The 27,338-nt window shown below is 37.4% G+C and overlaps 1 protein-coding gene across 12 annotated transcripts in view; it reads left to right on the forward strand.

Moving 5' to 3' along the window:
* Nucleotides 1-27,338, forward strand: part of DOCK9 (dedicator of cytokinesis 9) — a 377,316-nt gene that overhangs the window by 279,842 nt on the left and 70,136 nt on the right. For all 12 annotated transcript variants that reach the window (XM_053665376.1, XM_037151681.2, XM_037151687.2 and 9 more), the window contains exons 31-37: nucleotides 753-931; nucleotides 1,175-1,288; nucleotides 5,081-5,201; nucleotides 17,669-17,802; nucleotides 19,752-19,866; nucleotides 23,727-23,793; nucleotides 25,184-25,231. In XM_053665376.1, coding sequence (XP_053521351.1) covers nucleotides 753-931; nucleotides 1,175-1,288; nucleotides 5,081-5,201; nucleotides 17,669-17,802; nucleotides 19,752-19,866; nucleotides 23,727-23,793; nucleotides 25,184-25,231 — 778 coding nt within the window. The remainder of the gene's footprint in view (nucleotides 1-752; nucleotides 932-1,174; nucleotides 1,289-5,080; nucleotides 5,202-17,668; nucleotides 17,803-19,751; nucleotides 19,867-23,726; nucleotides 23,794-25,183; nucleotides 25,232-27,338) is intronic.

Genomic DNA, 27,338 nt, shown 5'->3' on the forward strand with positions numbered 1-27,338 from the left:
TGATGTTTATTTGTTTTTATTTGCCTTCTCTAAGTATATTTTGCATTTATTTGTATCTCTTTTCCAGAAGAGCTTTAATTTTGTCAGTTAGTTTGATGATGATTTACTAATTTGGGTTGGTGTTTTGTCCATTTTCATTTTAGTTTATGTTAGTTTTTTTATTTGCTTTTAGAGGTGCAGAAGTATTAAGATTATATTTTTTAAAAATCTACATTAAGTTTTTTTATTCAGTGATAATGAATAGGCTGTATGCTAACTTGTTAATTTTAAACATATTGTTTTTAATGGGCGTATCTGACCATTAAATGACCAGGTAATGAACTTATTTAGTAAAGAACATTTCAGTAGACTATGTCTTTTTAATCTTTCTTTTATTATATGTTTGTTATTCATAGATCACTTCTCTCTATAATACTATCAATTAGTATGACAACTGTCTAAATTTCATTTCAATAGCAAAATTATACTTTAATATATATGTTCTATATTCTAAAAATTGGTACTAAAACTGTTCACTAACTTAATTATATAGGATGTAATATGCTTTAAAATCCACTGCAATTATTTGTATCAAAATTTTATTTTCATTACGAGCTTCATGTGTTAAGTAGAGCTATATTAGATAGTCACACTTTTCCATTTGGAAACCAAGTCTTATCATCTGTTGATACAACCAGGGTGGGTTTGGTTTTTATTTTATTCAAAGAGTGGTACATTCTCTTTAGCTAAAGTAGTTTTTATTCCCATTTCAGATCTCCAGCTTGACTACTCATTAACAGATGAGTTCTGCAGAAACCACTTCTTGGTAGGACTATTACTGAGGGAGGTGGGAACCGCCCTCCAGGAGTTCAGGGAGGTCCGACTGATCGCCATCAGCATGCTGAAGAATTTGCTGATAAAACATTCTTTTGATGACAGATACGCTTCAAGAGTGAGTGGTCCCCAATGCAAGGAAATAGGGTCTGACATATGTCCTTTATTTCAAGTAATATAAAGAAACTAACAATTAGAAAATTAGTGGTAACAGCACTAAGACTTTTCTTTGTTTATATAATAAAATCTAATAGCAATCTTTATAGGAAATATCTGAATACAGGAGATGGCTAGTGCTGGCTCAATCTGTCATTAAATTCTCAAGCCTGGGATAAACTTACAATGTGTGCCTTTGTTTCAGAGCCATCAAGCAAGGATAGCCACTCTCTACCTGCCTCTGTTTGGTCTGCTGATTGAAAATGTCCAGCGGATCAATGTGAGAGATGTATCACCCTTCCCTGTGAACTCTGGCAGTGTACGTAAGCATATTCACATATATACAGCCTGTATTTGTTTCCTGGGGCTGCCCTAACAAAGTACCACAAACTAGGTGACCAAAACAACAGAAAGTTCTTCTCTCATAGGCAGGACGGTATACGCCCAAAATGAAAGTGTCAACAGGGTTGGTTCCTTCTGGAGGCTCTGGGTCTGTTCCCTGCCTCTCTCCTAGCTTCTGGTGGTTGCCTAAAATCCTCGCATTCTTCAGCTTGTGGCTGCATCATTCTGATCTTGGCCTTTGTCTTCACCTTCTCTCCCTGTGTGTCTGTGTCTCTGGTATCTGTTGTACTCTCCTTTTCTTATAAAGATACCAGTAATTGATTGGATTTAGGATCCAGGGTGACCTCATCTTACCTTACATCTTAATTATATCTGCAAAGACCCTATTTCCAAAGATCACATTCTGAGGTTCTGGATAGATGTGAATTCAGCAGGGGGACACTATTTAACACAGTACATACCTATTTTCTGTCTCTCTCTCTCTCCCTCTGTGTGTGTGTGTGTGTCTTTCGCCACTAAAACAATAACATTGCACAGTACTAGTAAACTATTTCTGGCTAAGATGAGGTCAGTCTTCAAGTCTTGTTAAAAATTGTTATAAAATCATGCTTTTCTAATGCCCCAATATCTTGTAAAACATCAGGATCTTCTTTACCTAGTCTACAAATCTTTAGCCCCAGTTCTGGTTGTAACATACAACACAGTCTTGGAAAAACCACCACTTTGAGCTAAAGTCTCTCTCTGTAAAAGTAGAAAATCAAGGTGGATGTCAGAGAACCAAGGTAAGTGACATAGGCCCCACCTTCAAGAACTGACCATCTGAGGACTTCCGCCAAGATGGAGGCATAGGTGGATGTGCCGTGCCTTCTCACACAACCAAGTTTAGAGACAACTAAATATTAGCAACAGAAAACACAGCCAAAACACGGAAAATTGAACTTTTTGGAAGTCCGTTAACAACAAATTCTTCAGCCTGACCGGTAAGGGGCGAAACCAGCAGCTGGTGAAGCAGGGTTGCACAGGAGGACTCGGTCAGACGGACTCAGGTGCCCGGAATCCAGACGCACGGAATCCAGGCGCAGGGTTGGACCTAGTGAGCGACCCAGCGAGCGACCGCGGGGGAGACAGCGGAGGAGCGGTGCTGCGTGTTGACTGTGGTCACGCATTTGTGCGCAGGTAGACAGGCGAGGGAGTGGGCGCAGCGGAGGGCGCCTCCATTTCCCTGCTCTGACCCCACCTCCACATACAGCTTCATAACCCAGCAACTCTGAGTGTCCCAGCCCAGGGGAACCACCTAAGGCTCTGCTCCTCACCCAGCAGCTAGAAACAGCAGAGGGGGCCGCCATTTCCCAGCTCTGACCACGCCCCCACATACAGCGTCACATCCCAGCGACCTGGGAGTCCAAGGCGTCGCTTCTCACACTTAAAGGGCACGAACAGACCAAAAATGGCACAGGAAGATCTCAAAGCCCCAGAGCCTATAGATCTAAGCAATGAAGAAATAGCAAAACTCTCAGACGCACAGTTTAAAACACTGATGATCAGGATCCTCACAGAACTGGTTGATTATACCCACAAATTAGACAAATATATGAAGGCGAAACTAATTGAAATGAATGGAATTGCACAGGGCACCAATAGCAATGAAAAGGAAACTGGGACTCAAATCAATGGAGTGGACCAGAAGAAAGCAAATAATGGCCAAACAGAAAAGAGTCAAGAAGCAAGAATTCAAAGAAATGAGGAGAGTCTTGGGAACCTCCAGGACATCTTTAAACGCTCCAACATCCGAATTATAGGGGTACCAAAAGGGGGAAAGGAACAGCCACCAGTGGAAAACTTATTTGAACAAATAATAAAGGAGAATTTCCCCAATCTGGCAAAGGAAATAGACTTCCAGGAAATCCAGGAAGCTCAGAGTCCCAAAGAAGTTGGACCCAAGAAGGAACACACCAAGGCACATCATCATTACATTAGCCAAGATTAAAATAAAGGAGAGAATCCTAGAAGCAGCAAGAGCTAAGGGGACAGTCACCTACAAAGGAGTCCCCATCAGACTGTCAGCAGATTTCTCAAAAGAGACCTTCCAGGCAAGAAGGGGCTGGAAAGAGGTATTCCAAGTCATGAAATCCAAAGACCTACAACCAAGATTGCTCTATCCAGCAAAACTTTCACTTAGAATGGAAGGACAGATAAGGTGCTTCTCAGATAAGACCAAATTCAAGGAGTTCATCATCACCAAGCCCTTATTATATGAAATGTTAAAGGGACTTATCTAAGAAAAAAAAGTTAAAGAAACATGAACACTGAAAGGACAGCAAACTCACAGTTATTAACAACCACACCTAAAACGAAAGCAAACTAAAAGGACAGCTAGATCAGGAGTGGAAACATAGAAATGAAAATCACATGGAGGGTTAGCAACAGGGGAGTGGGAGGAGGAGAAGGGGGGAGAAGGTATAGAAAATAAGTAGCATAGACAGTAGATAGAAAATAGAAGGGGGGGCAAGAATAGCATGGGAAATATAGAATCTAAAGGACTTGAGATACATGGTCATAAACTAAAGGGGGGGTAATGGTGGGGATGGGGGGTAGGGTGGAGGGGAATGAAAGGGGGAATAGAACAACTGTAACAGCATAATCAATAAAAAAAATTAAAAAAAAAGAACTGACCATCTTAATTTATATTATCTTCATGCAGTCATTTAAAAATGTTTTGGAAATTAAGTTGACTAAAGGATGATCTCAAATTCTCAAAACTTTTAAGTTAGGAACCACCTGCCATTAATTTGGACAGATGTTACCAGCTCAGCAATTTCCTTTGCCCTTTTATTTTGGATCCATGAACCAGCTCAGTTGTTAATCTTGCCACTTCGTCATCTGGTGTACAGTTGGGGAGTTTCTTTTGATTTTTCTGTCCTTTTCCTGAAACAGAGATGCATTATTCCATTTTTATTTACTCTCCACCTCCAAGTATATCTAAATAGTAATACACTGAGATGAGCCATATTTATAGAATGTTTTTTTAGTTCCAAAGGGCATAAACTTTTACTGTTCTTAAATGAACTGCCCCACACTAATCTCACCCTGTACAACACTGTGTTTTACACGTGTATTCTCTAAACCTTTTGCAATCAGAACAAGTAATTCAAGGCATAATGCTCCCTCTCTGTACTGCTTCAGTCCTGAGAAAAAGTAACAAAGTTCTTTCCTTGGCTTACACCAAGTTAAATCTCTTTTGTGACATCACTTCAAACTTAACATGGTTTCTTCACTGATTTGGAATTCTATATGAAGCTCCAAATTTGCAGAGATTTTTTACTGCTGCTGTTATAAATTACTGTTGCTCATGTAGGAGGGTTTCTGATATGAGAGAAAAACTAGCATTCCAGTTAGAAAGAACATATGTGGCTTTTTCTGAAGGAAAAAAATTATACCAAAATAATTTAAAGCAATGTTACGCATCAGAGCTCAGGAAAGGAAGAGGTGCCAGATCTTATGGAGAAGGAAATGACTTTATGACCAAGATTTCTCTGTCTACCATATCCCTGCTTTAAATATCTGTGCTACCTTCTCCTTACTCTTCCTCTGATTCACCTGCCATCTTCCTCTCTCTCATATCCTGTGGTTGCTTTCTCCCACTCAGGCACATTTGACTCATCAGGCTGTTCTGTCTTGTTCTAACACTTGCCCTCACACTTCCAAGATCAGTTGATGACTTTTTAAAAATCATGTTTGATTGTTTCTTCTTTTTTCTCCCCTTTGGCAGACTGTGAAGGAAGAATCACTTATTTTGCCAGCTGTAAATCCATTGGTGACACCACAGAAGTCTGGAAACACGCTGGATAACAACCTGCACAAAGATCTCTTTGGTGCTATTTCTGGCATTGGTAATGCTTTGGGACCTTATCTGCTTGACTATAGTTTAATTCTGAAAGTGTTTTTTAATCTGATAGTTTGTAGCTTTCAAATTAGGATTTTGAAGTCTGAGTTTCTGGTTAGACTATTGCTTTCCTGGTTTTGATAGTTAACAATCAAAATTCCTTGACTCTTCACTGAAATAAAGACTCCCAGATTCTCATGAATTCTGAATATAGCACACTTAACCCCATATTTGTACTGTTGGCTTTTTGTTAATGCGTAAGCTAATTTATAAATTTAAATCTGTAAGTTGGAGTGCTTATGCTTTTAGAAAAGGAATATTTTTGCAGGTGTGTGGAAGGAATATGGTAGAATATATTTGTAGTGTTAGTAATTTAGATGAAATGTGACAAAGTAATTTCTGAAGGGGATAGTGGTTTATGGCTAGGGTGCAATCTTAAAATTCATTTTCTAAAATCTTCTTCCCTGGAATATGTTTTTGTATCTGAAATAAAGTAAGAGCAGCCCCCATGAGGAGGAAAACAGATGGCATAAATCAAGATCCAATGGAGTGGTTTTCTAAAGAAAATGCCTGAGAAATATGCTTATTACTTTTCTGCATAATTCAGCCCCTATGCCAACTTCTTCATAAAGAAAATGATACAAAAAATGTTTTCACAGAATTGTCACAGAAACATTTTTATTCTGTCTTTATTCCTTTCTCTTAAACAACACTTGGAATAAATGAAACCTGTTGCCATCAGGATAGAATAAAGGGCAGTCCTCTTAGCTGATTAGTTTACAGAACTGTTATTTATGCTAAGTTTATGTCCTTAACTTTTTTGTGTTGTTCTTGTTGTTGATATACTATTTCATATAAGTGATGAAGCTGGGCGGAATATAAAACTGGAAATCTCATATTTTAATGCCTCAATCTATCCTACCATACTAATACCAATCCTTAATCTTACTTACATTCATACATATTTTTCAAAGTTATACCTACTTAATTTTGTGTCATAAAGATTAAATGAGTTAATTCATACACAGTGCTCATACAATGTTTCCATTAGCCATTCTCCTGGGACCTTTGCTCTGTCTTCTTTGTCTTGCTCTGCCCATGTGTCCAGCCACTGCTGTGGGATTAGGGAAGGGCTCTCTTCTAGGGACTAGTCTGTAATGGTTCACAGCAGTGCTTTTAAGTCAGACAGATATGGCTTTGGATCCAGACTCCACCATTTACTAATTGGCATAAGCAGAATCTCTTTCCTCTTCAACCTGTGTCTACATTGCCAAAAATAAGTCACAGTGAGAGACAAAGTTAATATGATGAGTGCAGTACTTGGCATGGTAAACACTCAGTGTTAATATTTAACTGCTATTATAAAAAGCATAATTAGCATTATTCATGTGTGTAGTATACACTCATTTGCCAATTAAACAAGTCCCAGGGCATAGGAATGTGTTGAAATATTAACCGTAGGATCCAAGTTATCTGTACGATTCAGTACTGTGGAAATGCCCAAGTGAAACAATAAGACATGGAGTTATGAGAGGTCTAGAGACAGTTCCAAAGGGGGAGCACAAGGCTAACCCCAAAAACTGAGAAACTGAGACAAATGTCACTTTGCCATCTCATAGAGCTGGCATTTTATTCTTTATGTGTATTATTATTTTTCATTATTTTTCCCACTTTTATTTTTTTAGTATTTTCCTTATTTCTCTTATATTTAGTTTTCTTCATTTCATTTATTTAATTGCATTGTTTGACTGATTTTCCTTATTCTCTCTGTACTGTATTTTAACTTTCCTTCTTTCACTTCACTCATGTTCCAGTAACATACTACTCTTGATCATATACTTTTTATTTTGGTTATCTAAATCATATATTTCTTGTCATATTATTGTTGTTCCAGTGTTATTATAAATAATTGTTGTTCCATACAATTGTACATACTGCACAGCAACCCTCACTGATCTTAACCCACTTCACTTTATTACTAAGCTTTATTATGGTTGTGGTTAACTTTGTTCTCTCGCACATTATGCCTACTTTCTATCCTTTACTCTCATTATATGTTATCATCTAGCCTTGAACAAGCACTCTGTTTTCTGCATTCAGCTCACAATCTACCTCCCCTCTAACAAGAGTCTTCTCTCTCTTTCACCTTTCATAAAAAGTGGTTAGTTGGGTGAAATAACACAGTTAATGCTGTATTTACCCAAAGGATCTCCTATCTCTTCTTTATTTGTTGGTACTTTAAATCCTATAAAATACTCTCCCTCTGTCTTTATCCATTTTGCCTACCTCCTACCACTGATCACATACAAGATTAGGTGGGAGCTGTGAACATCAGTATAGTTGCTGGAGGAGAGAACTCACCAACAAAGGAAACCCCAAAAGGTAAAAACCCAAGTACATAAAGAGAACCCACACAAACAGAAAAAAGGTCAAACCTAAAGCATCCAGACAAGGAGATCAAAGAGAACACACCACTGAACCCCATAGAATCTCTACCATAGAAATGCACTCTACAAAGACAGCTAGCAAAGTGAAACATCAGGAAGTGCAGAAACACACAAAAAGATTCACCTAAAATGGGGAGACAAAAAAAGAACATGCAATCAAAAGGACTCCCCACTAAAAGAGCTAAATGAAATAGAGATAATCAAACTATCGAATACACAATTCAAATTAATGGTTATAAAGATGCTTGAGGAACTCACAGACAACTACAAGGAACTGAGTGAGAACTACAACAGTATAGAAAAGGAAATAGAAACTCTAAACAAAAACCAGGAAGAAAGAAGAACACAATTTCTGAATTGAAGAACACAGTAGAAGGAATTAGAAGCAGGCTGGATGAAGCACAGGATTGAATTAGCAAGCTGAAGGACAAAGGTAGAAAAAAACACCCAAAAAGAGCAAGAAAAGGAAAAGAGGCTCTCAAAGAATGAAGAGGTGTTAGGGGAATTTCAGAACAACATGAAACTAAATGATAGGGATACCAGAAGGAGAAGAAGAAGAACAAGGGATAGAAAACCTGTTTGAAAAAGTAAGGATGGAACATTTCCCTAATTTGATGAGAGAAAAAGTTACACAAATCCAGAAAACAGAAAGAGCCCCAATCAAGAGGCCCACTTCAACACATACCAAATTAAAACGGCAAAATTCCAAGACAGAGAGAATATTAAAGGCAGCAAGACAGAAAGAGGAAGTAACATACAAGGGAGGCCCTACAAGACTAGCAGCTGACTTCTCAATGGAAACATTCCCAGCCAGAAGAGAATGCCAAGGAATATTACAAGTAATGAAAACAAGGGCCTGAAACTGAGACTACTCCATCCAACAAGGCTCTCAATTAAAATGCAAGGTGAAAGAAGGAGTTTCCCAGACAGAAGTCTCAAAGAATATACCTCCTCTAAACCACATCTGCAAGAGAGGGTCTGCTTTAATAAAAGGAAAAAAAAAGACAGAGGAACATGAGTACAAAAAATAGCAATGAATAAGTACCTATCAATAATAACCTTTAACATAAATAGATTAAATGCTCTAATCAGAAGACATAGAATACCTGAATGGATAAGATCATGACCCACACATATGCTGCCTACAACAGACCCACTTCAGAACAAAAGACATACACAGAATGAAAGTGAAGAAGGGTTGGATAATGTATTCCAAGCAAATGGACAGGAGGAAAAAGCCGTGGTAGCAATACTCACATCGGACAAAATAGACTTCAAAAAAGGGCCATAAAAAGAGACCCAGAAGGTCACTTCATAATACTCAAGGGAAGAATCCCCCAAGAAGACATAAACATTGTAAATATATATCTACCCAACATAGGAGCACCCAACTACATAAAGAAAATCTTAGAGGACTTCAAGAAAGATATTGACAGCAACACAATTATAGTAGAGGTATTTAACATCCCACTGTCAAAAATGGATAGGTCTTCCAAATAAAATATCAAGAAAGATGTTGTGGCATTGAACAGTACCCTAGATGAAATGGACTTAACTAATGTATATAGAGAACCTTTCAACCCAAATAAACAAAATACACATTCTTTTCAAATGCACATGGAATATTTTCAAAGATAGGCCACATGATAGGACACAAAACAAGCCTCAACAAATTCAAGAAAATTGAAATCATATCAAACATTTTCTCTGACCACAGGGGTCAGAAACTAGAAACCAACCATAAGATAAAAACCCCATTAAACTCAAACTCATGGAGATTGAATAGCATGTTATTTAACAATGAATGGGTCAAGAATATGATCAAGGAGGAAATGAAAAAGTTTCTGCAAACAAATGAAAGTGAACTCACAACAATCCAAAACTTAAGGGACACAGCAAAGGCACTCCTGAGAGGGAAATTCCTAGTGATACAGGCCTACATAAAAAAGATAGAAACATTTCAAATAACCACCCTAATCCTACACCTACAAGGACTTGAGGAACAACAACAAAGACAGCCCAGAGCAAGTAGAAGGAAGGAAATAACCAAGATCAGAGCAGAATTAAATGACATAGAGACTAAAAGCACAATTCTAAGGACCAGTAAATCCAGGAGTTGGTTCTTTGAAAAGATAAACAAAATCAACAAGCCCTGAAGCAGGCCCATCAAGAAAAAAAGAGAGAGGACTTTCGCCAAGATGGAGGCATAGGTGGAGACGCCATGCTTCCTCACACAACCAAGTTTAGAGACAACTAAATATTAGCAACAGAAAACACAGCCAGAACACAGAAAATTGAACTTTTCGGAAATCTGCTAACAACAAATTCTTCAGCCTGACCGGTAAGAGGGGTGAAACCAGCAGCTGGCAGAGCAGGGTTGCACAGGAAAACTTGGTCAGATGGACTCAGGTGCGTGGAATCCAGGCACAGGGTTGGACCTGGTGGGCAACTCAGCAAGCGACTGTGGGGAAACAGCAAGGGAGCAGGGCTGCGGGTTGACTGTGGTCTCGCATCCGTGCGTGGATAGACAAGCGACAGAGTGGGCGATTGGATGGGAGCCAGCAGGCCTCAGTGGTGAGCAGCAGTGGAGGGCGCCGCCATTTCCCCGCTCTGACCCCGCCTCCACATACAGCATCATAACCCAGCGACTCTGAGTGGCCCTGCCCTGGTGAACCACCTGAGGCTCTGCTCCTCACCCAGCAGCTAGAAACAGCAGAGGGGGCTGCCATTTCCCCGCTCTGACAATGCCCCCACATACAGCGTCACAACCCAGCAACCTGGGAGTCCAAGGCTCCCCTCCTCGTACTTAACAGGCGCGAACAGAACAAAAATGGCTCAAGAAGATCTCAAAGCCCCAGAGCCTATAAATCTAAGCAATGAAGAAATAGCAAAACTCTCAGACGCACAGTTTAAAACACTGGTGATCAGGATCCTCACAGAACTGGTTGATTATAGCCACAAATTAGATATACATATGAAGGCGAAACTAATTGAAATGAATGGAATTACACAGGAAATCAATAGCGATGAAAAAGATACTGGGTCTCAAATCAATGGAGTGGACCAGAAGAAAGCAAATAATGGCCAAACAGAAAAGAGTCAAGAAGCAAGAATTCAAAGAAATGAGGAGAGTCTTAGGAACCTCCAGGACATCTTTAAACGTTCCAACATCCGAATTATAGGTGTACCAAAAGGGGGAAAGGCACAGCCACCAGTGGAAAACTTATTTGAACAAATAATAAAGGAGAATTTCCCCAATCTGGCAAAGGAAATAGACTTCCAGGAAATCCAGGAAGCTCAGAGTCCCAAAGAAGTTGGACCCAAGAAGAAACATACCAAGGCACATTATCATTACATTAGCCAAGATTAAAATGAAGGAGAGAATCCTAGAAGCAGCAAGAGCTAAGGGGACAGTCACCTACAAAGGAGTCCCCATCAGACTGTCAGCAGATTTCTCAAAAGAGACCTTCCAGGCAAGAAGGGGCTGGAAAGAGGTATTCCAAGTCATGAAATCCAAAGACCTACAACCAAGATTGCTCTATCCAGCAAAACTTTCACTTAGAATGGAAGGACAGATAAAGTGCTTCTCAGATAAGACCAAATTCAAGGAGTTCATCATCACCAAGCCCTTATTATATGAAATGTTAAAGGGACTTATCTAAGAAAAAAAGTTAAAGAAACATGAACAGTGAAAGGACAGCAAACTCACAGTTATTAACAACCACACCTAAAACGAAAGCAAACTAAAAGGACAGCTAGATCAGGAGTGGAAACACAGAAATGAAGATCTCAAGGAGGGTTAGCAACAGGAGAGTGGGAGGAGGAGAAGGGGGTAGAAGGTACAGAAAATAAGTAGCATAGACAGTAGATAGAAAATAGATGGGGGGCAAGAATAGCATGGGAAATATAGAATCTAAAGAACTTGAGGCACATGGTCATAAACCAAAGGGGGGTAATGGTGGGGATGGGGGGTAGGGTGGAGGGGAATAAAGGGGGGAATAGAACAACTGTAATGGCATAATCAATAAAAATAAATAAATAATTTTTAAAAAGAAAAAAAGAAAGGACCCAATAAGCACAATTAAAAATGAAACAGGAGAGACTACAACTGAATACCACAGAAATACAAAGGATTGTAAGAAATTACTATGAAGAACTATATGCCAGGAAATTTGAAAACCTAGTTGAAATGGACAGATTTCTAGAAAAATGTAATCTTCCAAAACTCAATGAAGAACAAGCCGAAAGCTTGAACAGACCAATTACAGCTGACAATATTGAAGCAGTAATCACAAAGCCTCCAGTATACAAAAGCTCTGGACCAGATGGTTTCACAGAAGAATTTTCTAAAGCATTTAAAGAAGAACTAACCCCTACCCTTCACAGATTATTCCAAAAAAATCCAAGAAGATGGAAATCTCTCAAACTCTTTTTATGCAGGCAGCATCATCCTAATCCAACAATTAGATAAAGACACAACAAAAGACAGAAAACTTCAGGTCAGTATTGCTAATGAACTTAAATGATAAAATCCTCAATAAAGTATTAGCAAACTGCATCCAGCAACACATTGAAAAGATCATATACGATGATCAAGTGGATTCATCCCAGGGATGCAGGGATAGTTCAATATTCACAAATCAATAAACATAATACATCACATAAACAAAAGAAAAAATAGAAATTCACGTGACCATATCAATACATGCAAAAAAAAACCATTTGATAAGTTACAGCATCTGTTTATGATCAAAACACTCAGCAAAGTGGGAGTAGAGAGAGCATTTCTCAACATAATAAAGGCCATGTATGAGAGACCTATAGCCAACATCATGCTCAGTGGGCAAAAAAAAAAAATCTTTCCCACTAAGATCAGGAACGAGACAAATTCATCCACTCTTACCACGTCTATTCAACATACTGTTGGAGGTCCTAGCCACAGCAGTCAGACAAGAAGAGGAAATAAAAGAATAAAAGGCATTCAAATTGGAAAGGAGAAAAAAAACTGTCATTGTTTGCAAATGACATAATAGTGTACCTGGAAAATCCTCTGGATTTTTAGACTCCACCAAAAAACTGCTTGACCTAATAAATGAATTTGTCAATATGGAGGGATACAAAGTCAATATCCAGAAATCAAAGGCATTCTTGTACACTAACAATGACATATCAAAAACAAATCAGGAAAAAATCACATTTGTTGTAGCAAAAAAAATAAATAAATAAAGTACCTAGAAATAAATCTGACCAAGGAGGTAAAGTATAAGACCTCTTAGAAAATTACACAACCCTGAAGAAGAAAAAAATTAAGGAAGATACAAGCAAATGGAAGCATATACCGTGTTCATGGATTGGAAGAATTAACATCATCAAAATGTTTATACTACCCAAAGCAATTCATAGATTCAATTCCAGACTATTAATGTACCAATGACATATTTCACAGATATAGAATAAACATATCAAAGATTTATGTGGAATCATAAACAACCCTGAATAGCTGCAGCAATTTTGAGAAAGAAGAACAAAGCAGGAGGGATCACAATATCTGATATCAAACTGTATTATAGGGTTATTGTAATTTAAACTGCCTAGTACTGGCATAAGAACAGACACATGGACCAATGGAACAGAACAGAGAGCCCTGAAATAAACCCAAGTCTCTGTGGTCAATTAATATTTGACAAAGAGGGCAGCAGCATAAAATGGAATAAAAATAGCCTCTTCAACAAATGGTGTTGGGAGAGCTGGACAGCTACATGGAAAAAAAATGAAATTTGATCACCAACTTACACCATACACAAAAGTAAATTCAAGGTGGATAAAAGACTTAATTAAGTCCTGACACCATAGAATTCCTTCAGGAGACCATAGTCAGGAAAATCTTAGATATTCTGCACAGCAATATTTTCACTGATATGTCCTGTAGAGCAAGGGACATAAAGGAAAGAATAGACATATGGGATTCCATCAAAACAAAAAGCTTCTGCATGGCTAAAGAAAACAGCATTAAAATGAAAAGAGAACCAACCGTATGGGAAAACATTTGCCAGTGATACCTCAGACAAGGGTTTGGTCTCCAAAATATATAAAGAACTCACACAATACCATTCTAGGAAGACACAACACAATTTAAAAATGAGCAAAGTACTTGAACAGACACTTCTCCAAGGAGGACAGACAGTGGGCCAGGAGACAAAATATGTTCAGCATCACTAGCCATCAGAGAGATGCAAATTAAAACCACAATGAGATACCATTTCACACTGGTCAGAATGGCCGTCGTAAGCAAAGCAATAGACAAGTGTTTGCAGAGGTTATGGTGAAAAGGGAACCTAGTGCTCTGTTGATGGGAATGCAGACTGGTGCAGCCACTATGGAAGACAATGGAATTTCCTCAGAAAACTAAAAATGGAACTGCCATTTGACCCTGCAATTTCACTGCTATGAGTATACTCTAAGAACCCTGAAACACCAATCCCAAAGCACCTATGCACCCTAATGTTAATAGCAACACAAGTTACAATAGGCAAGTGCTAGAAATAGGCTAAGTTCCCATCAGTAAAGGAGATCAAGAAACTATGGTATATTTGCACAATGGAATACTATGCAACAAAGGGAAAGGAGCTCCTATCCTTTGCAACATCATGGATGGAACTGGAGAGCATTGTGCTAAGTGAAAAAAGCCAGGTAGTGAGGGACAAATAGCACATTATATCACCTTCAACTGGAACCTAATCAACAAAATTTTAAAAAAGGAAGCAAAATATAACCAGAGACATTGAAATTAAGAAGAATGTGACAGTAACTGGAGGGTAGATGGCAGGGGATAATTGGGGGAAGGGGGAAGAGTTTTCGGGAACAAATATAAAGGACACACGGACAAAACCCAGGGAGGGTGGAATTAGGGAAGGGAGGGTAGATGGCTCCGTTGAGGGGGGAAAGGCAGAAATCTGTACTTGAACAACAATTTAAGAAAAAAACTGTATAAATGACCATACTGTTGGATAGGCCAAAACGTCCATTTTTTTCCCATTTCTCTTCGTTTTCACTAGTAATTATTGATTTGGATATTTTGAGTATATCAGCTATTCCCCACATGTTATAATGTTGATTGTTCTCAATGTCTTGGTTTTATTGCCATCAGCTTCAACTGTGGATCATTGTACAGCAAGAACTTTCTAGTTTGAAACTTTGCAAAGCACTTTTGTCACATTTCATCAAACACAGCACCTTCTCCATACACCATAGAAATCTTTTTTTTTTTGCATTTCAGTTGCATTTTTACCTTTCTTGAAATATAAAGCATAGTATGCTGGAAATGTTGCTTATTTTCTTCCATCTTCAGTATTAAAATGGCTACATGAAAATTCACCAATTTTCACAAGTTTTTTTAATGCACACTGATAATGACAGCTGTCACAATACAATTTAACAAAAATTTTTTGAATGAAGTTAAACACAACTAAGAGCTACTAGAGTCATCTAATGCAAAAAAATAAACAAATGAACTTTTTGGCCAACCCACTAGAATGAGGTGATGTTTTGGTTCTGACTTTATTCTCCAATTCCCCTTTCACCTTGTTAGGGTTTGGGATGCACTGAGACTATAAAGATGAACCATTCAGCATGACTTGAATGGCATGGCCTTCAATACTCAGTGTTCATAGTGAAGTCATGAAAAGTGCTTGAGACTGACTTAGTGTCTTTTCACTTTCTTGCATTTCCAGACCTGAGTACACTTTTCATAGGAATTCACCACAACAGACATTTATACCCAGGCTTTAACTGTGTTTCCCTTCATTTCTAAAGACATAGATCCTTGTTCCCTTTTAGGAATGCCTTTCAGGAAAGCTCCACCTGGATGTGAGTTTACTAGTTGTTTTTCTGGTAGCTTTAGCAACTCTTGTTTTATTAAGCAAGGAGTTTTCAGTTAACTTTAGTCCCAGTGCTTATCCTTTAAGAGCAGACTTTCTCCATTTAGAAGAAATCCTGTTTCTCTGCGTATTGAGAATGTGCCCTCAGCAGGTTTTTTTAAGTGTCTTTGGAACAGAGTACATGAAAATTTGTAAAACTGATTTATTGCTGGATACAAATTATATTCATTTTTAAAGTCACACATTCTTAGGCTCAGAGTTCCTTTTATCACCTATAAAGTATATTGTGTTGGGATGTCTAACACATCCCAACGAGAGAGAAAGAGGTAAACTATGCTTCTTCTTATATTACTTACATCTTGTATAATATTTTTAAGGGTGTACAGTAGAGCAGAATATTAAATATAAACCCACACAATATATAGGAACATTAATTCTACTAAGTGTGTTGATTTTGATTTATTGCATGTCCATCTGTTTGCCTTGGATTGGGCCCATAGTTTTGGAATTGAGCCTACAGTCCTGAGCATTTAGGATCACATTTTACTAAAGAACCTCTTTTTCTTGAGCTCTGTGTTCTACATTAAATATGAAGTCCATGATTATTAGGAGATAGTTATAGATAATTAGATAATTATAATTTGCTCATAATATGTATTTCTTTTCCAGGTATAGAAAAAAAGCTCATAGTTTTTTCATAGGGTTTTCACCTGGTCCTTGTGACAGTCAATCATGTAGTTTCTGTTCTGGGGAATGCAGCATGTGGCCAATGGCTTATATGTTCCATCCTTCAGTTACATTTTCCAATTCCTCTGGCTCTTTTTTTCTTGGTTTTAATACACTGAATGGTTTCAGGGATAGTGGTTGATAAACCTGAATATTAGGTAGGGGAAGGGATTAATTTAGAAGTATCTTGGCCCATGGCAGCTAATTTGCATGCTGAAACCTGAAAATGGCCAGCCTATTCTGTTGTGAGGTGCCAGGTAAAGGCACCTTCAGCTTAGGTGTGGGAGGCTGTGCTTGCAGCTTGCTACAGCACATGCCAAAGTCGTCCTGTGTCATCTGCACAACCAGCCAGGCCTCTCTGTTGGAGGCATGTGTTTTGGTTCAGTACAAAATGTACAAGTCTGCGAGTCATTTTTAATCACATGATTTACGTACATCTTATGTAAGCAGGAAGTAAATCTGTTACGTTGAAAAATTCCATAGTACTAGGGTAGGCACTGATTTTTGCCTTCAAATGCTGTTTATTCACAGATGTCACACATTTTATGTCTGTGTTAGATTTCCTTTCTACTTGTAACTGCTTATTGCAGAGCTTCCCAAACTCAGTTCACATCACTCATTGTCCCAGCAGTTTTTTCATGGAGTCCCCAGGCCAAAAGTAACACCTGTCAGGTCTGTTTATTTGGTATTTAGAGCCAAATAACTTATGTACTTATAGTCTAATAACTTGGGAGGCATTTGAAAGGTTTGTTCATTTAAAGAAAAACACTTGTATTTTATTTTTTAATAACCAGAATTCTTAGTAATGGAATGTGTATACATATTGGCTTTTCCAATTTGGAATCAGGTTGCTCGCAGCCCTTCTCATTTTGTTCCACATTGGTTTTTTGCCCAACTTTATATCATAGCAACCACCATATGCCCAGTTTCACAAAGATATGACACCATCAAAAGAAATGTAGCACAATCTAATGTTGAAACTGCAGTTTCCAACAAATGTCAAGTATCATTGTGTTTTCCTTGAAAATGTAAAATATCCCATGATACTCCTTTTGAGTTTTCTAGGGCACCTCAGCATACAGTTTGAATACTGCAGGTTTGTTGTATGGTTTAATTTTTTTATTTAATAGTTGTAGGTGCTTTTACCTTTTAAAAAATTTAAGTCTTCTTTCTATCCCTTTCAGAAATAGTGTGTGCTCCTTTAATTTTAGCAAAGTGGTTTCTTATAAGTTAATTGGTAGCTACATCTAAATGTTTTTTATTAAAGTTTATTTTTAACTACTCACTGGGTGATTAAATGCAATGCTTGAACCAAATTCTTAACAGAAAAAATAAGTGCTATGAAAGTAATTTTTTTTAATCTAGTGCTTACCTTTATTTTGTTCTCTCACCTAATCTTTGATCTTGGCTTAATTTCCCTGTAGCTTCTCCATATACAACTTCAACTCCAAATATCAACAGTGTGAGAAACGCTGATTCAAGAGGATCCCTCATAAGCACAGATTCGGGGAATAGCCTTCCAGAAAAAAACAGTGAGAAAAGCAATTCCCTGGATAAGGTAAAATTTTTTTCATATAACTTGTGTTTCTTTTAATAAATAGATTTAGCCAAAAGTAAACATGCTTCATGTTCTAGTGTTCGTTGTGTGGCCTTAAAAAAAATTCAGTTAACCTGGGGTAGATAATCAGGGTATTAACTAAGGATGGGGCCCATTCCCTGAAACCCCCTGATTCTTATTTCCAGAATTCCAGATCAGGGCAGTGTTTACAGTTTGAGTGGCAGGTTGGACAGCTAGGGAAATAAAAATGCCACTCATTTAAAATCCCTGTGGTCTGTATGCTGGAAAACACCATTTATAACATAGCTATCCACACAAATGGGCATAGGGTCCAAAGCCAGTTACAGAAAAGATTAATTGAGCACACAGATGATTTAGGGATAAAGCTTTATTTGAAATCATTCTGTTCTCATTGTGCCTCCAACCCTAGTCCAACAAATCTTCTTCATATTTAACCTTCTGTCTTGAAATAACTGAGGCTCAGATTATTTGGCACTTTGTGGGAATGGAAAAGGCTTGGATTTAAACCTGGAACCATGACATGTTGGTCTCACTTTGACACTGTTGTCCTAATTTATTTCAAGGTATAGGCAAGCACATATATGAATAAACAGGTGAACCATTTAGGGATATATTAGGAATATAACACTCAGAAATACAGACAATGTCCTTCCTCGGTACCAGGTTTATCATACTTTTCCATGGCTGTCATTGACATGATTATCCTTAACTGCCAGTTCTTTTAAGTTGTGTATATCACAGTGTGGGTGTATGTCATGACATGTTGAACTTTTCCCTTGACCCTGACATGCCTTCATGTATAGAGGGAGAAGATGCTCAGAAGGCACTCTGCTTGTGTCATACACAGTGCTGATGAGGAGGAGAGCTGCCAGTCAGCCAGGAAAAACCGGGTCACCATGGATTTTTCCCTTCTAACAATTCCAACTTTGCCAGAGGAAACATTGCATGCTGCACCTTCCCTCCCGCTGCAGGAAGTGCTGAGTTCTCCTAGTGGCTCTGATGAAGTGCGTGAGCCCAGTGATGCATCTGCACCAGTTTTGCCACTAATTGCTTCTGTATTTGTTCTTTAAATACAAATATTCACAGGTGTTATTAAACCTGTTTATTATATCTTTTTTTTTCCAATTGGCCTCTAATCCCTTGAAGGAGAGAGAATTTTTCCCTGATCTCAGTTGAAAATATAACTTTGGATTTTTAAATGTCTTGTGTTTTTATTATGAGATGAGATTCTTGTTCTGTATTTTTTTTTAAGTTAACCTTTTGAATGTGTGAACCTGCTCTGTAGTGGCAAAACTGCCCTCACCCTGCACCCTGAGCTTTCTGACGTTTGCTGTTTGAACTAAGTAGATGATGGAATGACCTCATCAGTTTAGGGTCTTTGGCAATGCTGTGCTGAGGTGTTCCTAATTGTCCCTGTAGGGCACCTGCCCATTGTTTTCACCACATGATGTAACTGAATGACAGTGACTCAGCTACAGGATTTTGTGACTGGTACTCAGAAGCACCATAGATTTCATTTGCTGTTTCAGCCACTGATGTTTTCCTAAGGATATGGTTGGTTCTACTGTGTCTTCTGAATCATCATTTCTGTGTTTGATCCCAGCACACATACTTTTCTGCATGAGGTATTACTTGACAGTTCAGAACTAAGCTGGTAACTAAAACAATAGTTACCCAGTTTGAAAGGTTTGTGCCTTCTGGCTTGTCCCATAGGAAAGTATGCACAGAAGACAAGCCAGAGCTTCTGTGAAACAGCTTGTGTATATTCGGTGAAGGCGTGCTTATAGTTTATCTATAAATTATTTATACTTTCCAATTTGAATGATTGGACTCAATTCTAAGAATGTTTTTCTTCCAAGGGAAATAGAATCTAATTTTCTTTTACCTGTCATTGAAGAAGAGAAATCCACCTATATTTCCTTTTTTAGCACCAACAAAGTGGCACTTTGGGAAACTCTGTGGTCCGTTGTGACAAACTTGACCAATCTGAGATTAAGAGCCTGCTGATGTGTTTCCTCTACATCTTAAAAAGCATGTCTGATGGTAGGTAAAAGTAAAGATATCTGTTTTACTTTCCTCGTTTCAGTATTTGGTTTATTGTTTTAAAATTATAATTGGTTGAAGGACTATAAAGATTTAAAGGGGCTTTTCTTCCTTGTTTTAAAAATATGTTAATTTTTTAAATGAAGTAGAGATAAAAATTTTAATTTGGAAAAGTAGCTATTAATTATTATAATCTAGAAAATGAGTTCTAAAATGTGAATGGGCCTATTTTCTAAATTTATATTAAACTCAGACCTACCATGTTAACTAAAGGAGGCAGACACAGATAAAGTAGCTTTTGATTTTGTTTTAAATTTCATTTCTCTAAACAAACTTACTGATAACTTGCATAACTTTATTAGTCTTTTTCTTGAATTAGAAAATACAGTGTTGGAGAACCTCAGCATCTCTTCTGTGTAGAACATATGACATCCCTGGCTTTAACTGGAAGCAAAGTGTGTTATTTTTATTTTCTAATGGATATAGTAGTGCCATAGTAGACCAAGTTTTTGATTAAGGGTTTGACAACCACATTTTTCAGTAGAAAGGACCATAATCATTAGTGCTTTATCGGTACCACATAAAGCATATAAACATCCATAACAGGACACTTCCAACTCTGGTTTTGTGATATAACCAGTCATGTGAAATTATGCCATGGTACAATTAATTGTCTCATTTCCTATTTTTGGTCAAAAATCTTTTCTTATTTTCCCTGAAAAAAATTAGAAAGTGTACTGTGAGTTTTGTTAAGGTCAAATGAGTGAAAATGAAGTCACTTTTGAAAACAAAAGTGCCATTTTTTTGAGAACCTGAAGACCTCTTGTGCTGCCTGTGCCTGGAGACAGTGGGTGTGGTCATTGAGCACTCTTGAAGGTATTTCTGCCTGCAAATAGTGTTTCTTTTATATTGAGTTTCCCTTTTAGCAGCAAAACAGCCCAACCTTATGACTGAGATGTTAGGAGCAGCATACCTATCCTGAAAGTGCTTCAGGAACAGGTTATTTTAGTCTTCTGTCAGTCTGTTACTTTAAAATACTTATTTACAAAAAAGAACCAACAAACAGGATTTTCTTTGAATGATGATGACCAAATGCCTAAGCACTGGACAATTTTTCTGATATTTGGTTTATAAAATTGAAATTCTTTCCATTAAGTCAGAAGTTCTAAACTTTACATTATACTTTACATTATGGTAGTGACTTAAAGCCATCATTATGATCCTGTTTACTTTATTGAAAGTTTTTAAAAAATATTTTAAGTTTCAAATAATAAATATGGTTTATAACTAGAACATACTGCTTTTTAAAGACAAATATCAGGAATTTTACATCCATGTGAAAGTTATCCTTTAAAGTCAGCCCTTCAGAAGGTTGTGCACATATTTCAAGACTACAACTACCTCTTCAAAAGAGTTTTATAACTTTAAAAAAATTACCAGAACTTATTAATTTTTTCTCCATAATTAGAATTATTTGCTTGTCATGTTTAAGAAATCTTTGCCAATTCACAGGATCATGAAGTATTTTCTTATATTTTCTTTAAAGGTTATGTTATTTAAATTTTCACATTTAAATTCTGATACCTAACTAGAATGGATTTTTGTGCATGGGATGGAGTAGAGAAGTTGCCTTCAGCCTAGTTTACCAGACAGATGCCAAACTTGATTGTGTAACTCTGTGGCTACCTTTTCCTGTATCCCACATTTAATGAGGACCTTGTACACACTGGGCCTTTACCCTCCGTGCCTCACTTCTTCATAGAGAATAGCTCATTTTTCCCCTCATTTTAGGCAAGTAGCCTGAGCTCCAAGTAAGGAATGGCCAACTTGGTGCCTCTTAGATGGCCACTGTCTGGCTGGATCTATCTGGCCTGGGCTGGGGTGACCACAGATGTCTATAAGTTGACCCAGAAAGCCCACCAGCATTCATTTGCTCCCTGGGTTCTCAGCACACCTGGATGACCAGCCTCAAGTAACAGAGTTTGTCTGTTTGGAATCTAAACTCAGAGTCCCTAAAAAATGGAAAATTCCCTAAACCATCCTTTTTAGTGGCCTAATAGGCTAAATGTGGCTTCAAAAATTAGGTGTGCTTCATTTAAATCACCATTCCACCATGATTCTTAGGCTTTTAACTTGGAGAATTATTTAACTTCCCTGAGCCTTCATTAGCTTCTCTGTAAATTGAAACTCTCTGTTTCTGATTTTGGTGAGAATTCAATGGCATGCTATATGTGACATCATGAGACCACCTAGCACAATGCCCACACATAACAGATTCTTGGTATATACCCCCTGGCTTCCCCGTATGGCACCATTCTTGACAGCATAGAGTAAAGGTTTGTGGCTGTGCATCTTCACAAGCCAGAAGGACCTCTGCAGCTACCTTCTCACTCAACCTCAGGCCTCCAAAGTCAGTGACTTTTTCTCTGATAGAAATCTCTTTGCCTGTTTCTCAACCTCAGTGTAAAATACTATATGAATGCAAAAATGTTTATGAAGTGATAACAAGAGTTGTGCAGTGTGCTAAATGGTTAAGGGTCCTACACAGAACATTCTTCCTGTAAATAAACTTGTAGGATTTGCTTTAACTACAAATACGCCACATCATCTTGATGAAGAGCAAATGTGAGTTTTTCATCATGTGGGGAAGCAGGCACTCCCACACTGCTTGTTTGGAGAGCTGTTTGGCCATATCTGTGAAAATTTTAAATGTACATACCATTTGACACAACTGTTTCACTTCAAGAATTTATCCTATAGACGTAGTTGGACAGGTGTGCAAAGACCCAGGTAAAAGGATGTTCATCAAAGCATAATTCATAGTAGCAAAAGATCAGGAGTAAAACAAATGTCTATCAGTAAATAGTGCATCCATGGAGCTTGAAAAAGATTGAGAGAGAGCTAAGCTGCATTGTTGAATTAAAACTCAAAAGTGCAAAACAGTGTGTGTAGAATTCATGCTTCCATTTTGGAGTATGTGCATGCATGCGTGCATATGTGTCAGGAAGGGAGTAATTATGCACATGCAGGACTTTTCAACAGATTACCTATTACAGAATCCCTCACCAGTAGGAAAAGAGAGAACCTGACTTTAAATTTTATGCCCACTTTTATTCTTTGAATATTCTAGTCCATTTAAAAGCACATTATTTATGTTATATACACAATGGAATTCTATGCAGCATACAGAAAGAAGGAGCTACTACCCTTTGCAACAACATGGATGGAACTGGAAAACAGTATGCTGAGTGAAATAAGCCATGGGTTGAAAGAAATACCATATGATCTCACCTTTAACAGGAAGCTAAACAACAAAACAGACAAGCAAGCAGAATAAAAACAAAGACACTGAAATAGAGAACAAGGGGACAGTGACCAGAGGGGAGAGGGAAGGGAATTTAAAGGGAAAAGGGGGGAGGGATTTGGAGGAACAAATAGGAAGGACACAGGGACGAGAACTAAGGGGGATGGAAATGGGAGGGAGGTGGGGAACATGGGGCGGGGAGGGGGCTGGGATGGGAGAAATAGACAAAAAACTGTACTTGAAAAATAACTAAATAAAATTAAAAAATAAATAAATAAAATTAATATAACTAAAAAATGCACATTATTTATGTTAAATATGTATTATATAGCACTAGATGCTATATGACAAAATAAAAGTTCAGATGTTCAAATGTAGCTTCTTTAAATTGAATAAGACCATTGTATTTGTTATCCAATATAGATTGGTCACTGTGGTTTGTCCTTTCATTAGCTATAAAAGGGAGCAGGGTTTGGAGGGCTACAATGAAAGATCTCATGTTATAATGTACAGAAGATGCATCATGATTCTGACCGGATAAATGTTTACTTTCTAGATGCTTTGTTTACATATTGGAATAAGGCTTCAACATCTGAACTTATGGATTTTTTTACAATATCTGAGTGAGTAGTTTTGTTTTGCTAATTGCCTCTTGATTTTTCTTGGATAGTCAAGAGATATGAAGAATACTATGTGGTTGAACCAGGAAGGTAGTATATTCACATCCATAGCTACTGTTAAGCTGTTTTTCCTGGACCAGCACCTGCTCTCAGGAGCTTATGACTTAGCAGTCAGTGACCAACCTTAAATTGTTATGAGAGGTAACTACTTATGTATACAAGCCATTTTAATAAAATAACAGAAAATGTATTAGCTGAATTGGGTGGATCCTGCATGTCTAAGTTAAATCTAACTTAATTGAAGTAGATGCAGAAACTGAGATGGAAAAATTGCTATAAGTAAAATTTTACATGTTACCTGTATTATTTTACTTCTTCAATTTAAGTTTCTTATTTCCTTTAAGCTCATTGGTTTTAGAATCTATAATCCATTACCCAAAACTGCTGGGGCCAGATGAATTTCCAAATTCAGAATTTTTTGGATTTTTGAAAAATATACATATTAAGTAAACTCCATAAAAAACCCCAGCAGGTTCTCAGGTAACACCTCATAGTCAAACTCATTATTGTTTCTGCAGTAAAAAAAATATTTCTGTAGTACTGTGATTGTTCACAGTCATTGGGTAAATCATAACTATAAGTAGCTTTATATTTGTTAGTGGGGTCATTGCTGCCAAATATATTTGCACAAACTCAGGTGGAAACCTGTGGTGTTCTGAGCTTTGTGCTTTCAGTTCATAGTCTCATGATTGTTCTCTCTACTGAGTTAAAAGTGGGAGATGTCACATGGTGAGGTGAGATTCAGCATCAGAAGAACTTACTGGACATTATTTTAACTGCCTCTTATTAAATATATGCTGGGTTTGTTTGTTTGTTTGGTTGGTTGGTTGGTTTTTACCCAAAAAGAAGTCAATGTTATAGATACTCTAAAACAAAACAGGAAACTACATACTTGATGTCTGTAAGGGACCAGTCTTTTTACTTAAGTCAAAAGAGAGAACTCCTTATTAAATAGATTTGAATGAAGATGAATAAGCATCTCAGAATAGTGCAGCAGTGCATATGGTTTCCCTTGTGGTTTCCAAGGCAAACTGCCTAGAGTCAATGTCTAAAACCTGAGTGGATGGACGGTCCTATGATTCCTAGGCCTTTCTTCTGTGTGGCTTTAACTGCCTACCACAGTACTGACAGACACATAATATAGGGCCTTCTTTGCATGGAAGTAATTTTCTCTTGGTTTAGAGGGGCCTTCCAGAGAATTTATGAAAACCAGAAGGAGCTAATAAGAATTTATTGAATGTATTATTTTATTATTCATGGGTTTATATAAAACAATGCATTGAAAATAATTTTATCTTCATGTTTCCCTAATAACCCTTCATCCTGTCTGTAGAGTCTGCTTGCACCAGTTCCAGTACATGGGGAAACGCTATATAGCCAGGTACTGTGGGGATTTTATCTTTAAAGTGTTGTGTCATTTTTCATATTACTTGGATCTATATGTGGGGCAATTGTCATCTGCAGTGATTGGCAGTTGGAATTCTCATAAACAGCCATGAAGACAGTTGGCATGTCTTTGGATTGCTACCATAAAATTTGTTAGCATCTTTTGTCTAGAATCCTGTCTTTTTTTGTCTCGTGCATATCTCATGGAAAGATCTTCCTTTGTGGCCTGTTGCTACACTTCTACCCTTCCTTGCTTCTAAATTCTTCCTCATGATCTGTACCTTCTGTCTTCTCTTTCTCTTCTCTCCCTCTTGATGTGTCTTCTGGCTCTTTTCTCCCTCCCCAATTATTTCTCTTTCCCTATTGTACTTTGAAAGTTTATTTTTACCCATTTTACCTCCCAACTACAGAGATACTAATTTCTCATCTAACCATTTTCTTCTTCCTGAATGAAAGAATGTTTTTAGTCCATCTCAAGTTTGGACTTATACAAAACCTCTAAAATTTAGCTTTTTCTCCTCCACTTCTAAGTAATCTATCCATGCACTTTGTTTTTATCTGACCAGAACTCTTTGAGGAGTATCATAAATCCACACTGCCCTGTCCCACAATATACTTTTGATCCCGCATTGAGTTTGAGGAGAGTTAAAAACTCATTGCTGATGGGCACCCAAGCAGCTCCTTCTTTGGAGGTATTTCCCCAGAGCATATCATGTCCTCATCAAGTACCTACTCCCACTCTGTAGCCATTTAGTGTGTCTGTGTTTGTTTTTTTTCCATGTTGTGTATTCTGTGATAATGTATTTATGGGGTCCTGGTCTAGATATATTTTTCTAATGCTATTGTTTTTAATACTGTAATTATAAGTAAACATTGGTTTTAAGAAAAACTTCACTTAGTTGTAATTGAGATTTTCTCTTACCTATAATTTTGTTTTATAGCAATGAAATAGAAGAGGTTTTTAATACACTTTCTGTTTGAATGTGAAGATTTTGCCTTTTATGTTAATATTGTTCTTTTCTTGGGCTATTTGAGAAATTTTCAGAATTACAGTTTATGTTAAATAAAAGTATATGTTTTCTTTTAAAAAGAGCAAATTTAGAAAGTCTGTTTTACGCTTTCCTCCTATTAATATTTTCTATTTTTAATGAAATGTGGTGGCACTTATAGTTATCTGATCTTAATTTTTTATTTTCGTCAGTAATTTTTACATTTGAGATTTTGAGTACCAAATACAAGTATACACAAGGTATTCTTATAGGGTATGTTTCCTTTGACTTTGTCCTGTCAAGATGGGCAAACAGTGTGTTTGTAATAGAAATACACTGAACTGGGCAAGCTTTACACCCTTCTTGCAGTAATGGTCACCTATGTCACAAGATGGCATTTGGAAAATGTGCAAAATAGAATAAAATGCCACAGTGCTGAACATGGTATATGTGGGAAGCTGAAGTTTTCTGCTCCAACAAAATATTTTAAAATTGGGTTTTGTGAAACTTAATTCATTTTTTAATGGCTATACATTTAATTTTCTAAAAGAAAATCTTCCATCTTTATAAGCACATTATATATATTTGCACATAAAATTATACATCCCTTGACCATCTTAAAAATAGATGAGCATAGGAAAGTGGAAGTAGAGGATGATGTTTCTTTGTTATGTGTGCTATGGAAAGTCATGGCATGCTTTATAGAAAAATGTCATGGTCTTTGCTGCATGTGAAAAAGATTCTGAATGATAATTCAAACATCGTCAGAGTTTGCCATTTATAGTGATTCCGTTTTATGAATACTACGCCTTCTCATTGTGTCACTTAAAAAACAGCCAGCAGCATGTTGCCAGATGGTATTTCATGCATGCTCACACGATAAATAACACAGGAGGATTTGGTTGGCCAAGGGATGGGGACAGGTATTTTTCTAGCACTGGCCTCATTTTTCATCTGCTCTGGTGGTGGTACATGATAGGAAGTTAGCTGTTTGATTGCTAACCCAGATCACTTTTCTATTTCCTTTACTTGACTGCTGACAAGTTTAACAAAGTGTATGGCTCTTCTCCTTCCTGCCTGGGTAAGAATAAAGGTGTTAAAACTGCTTCATAT

Source organism: Artibeus jamaicensis, unplaced genomic scaffold (assembly GCF_021234435.1).
Source record: "Artibeus jamaicensis isolate MK-2021 breed Jamaican fruit bat unplaced genomic scaffold, CSHL_Jam_final contig_410, whole genome shotgun sequence".
Lineage (NCBI taxonomy): Eukaryota > Metazoa > Chordata > Mammalia > Chiroptera > Phyllostomidae > Artibeus > Artibeus jamaicensis.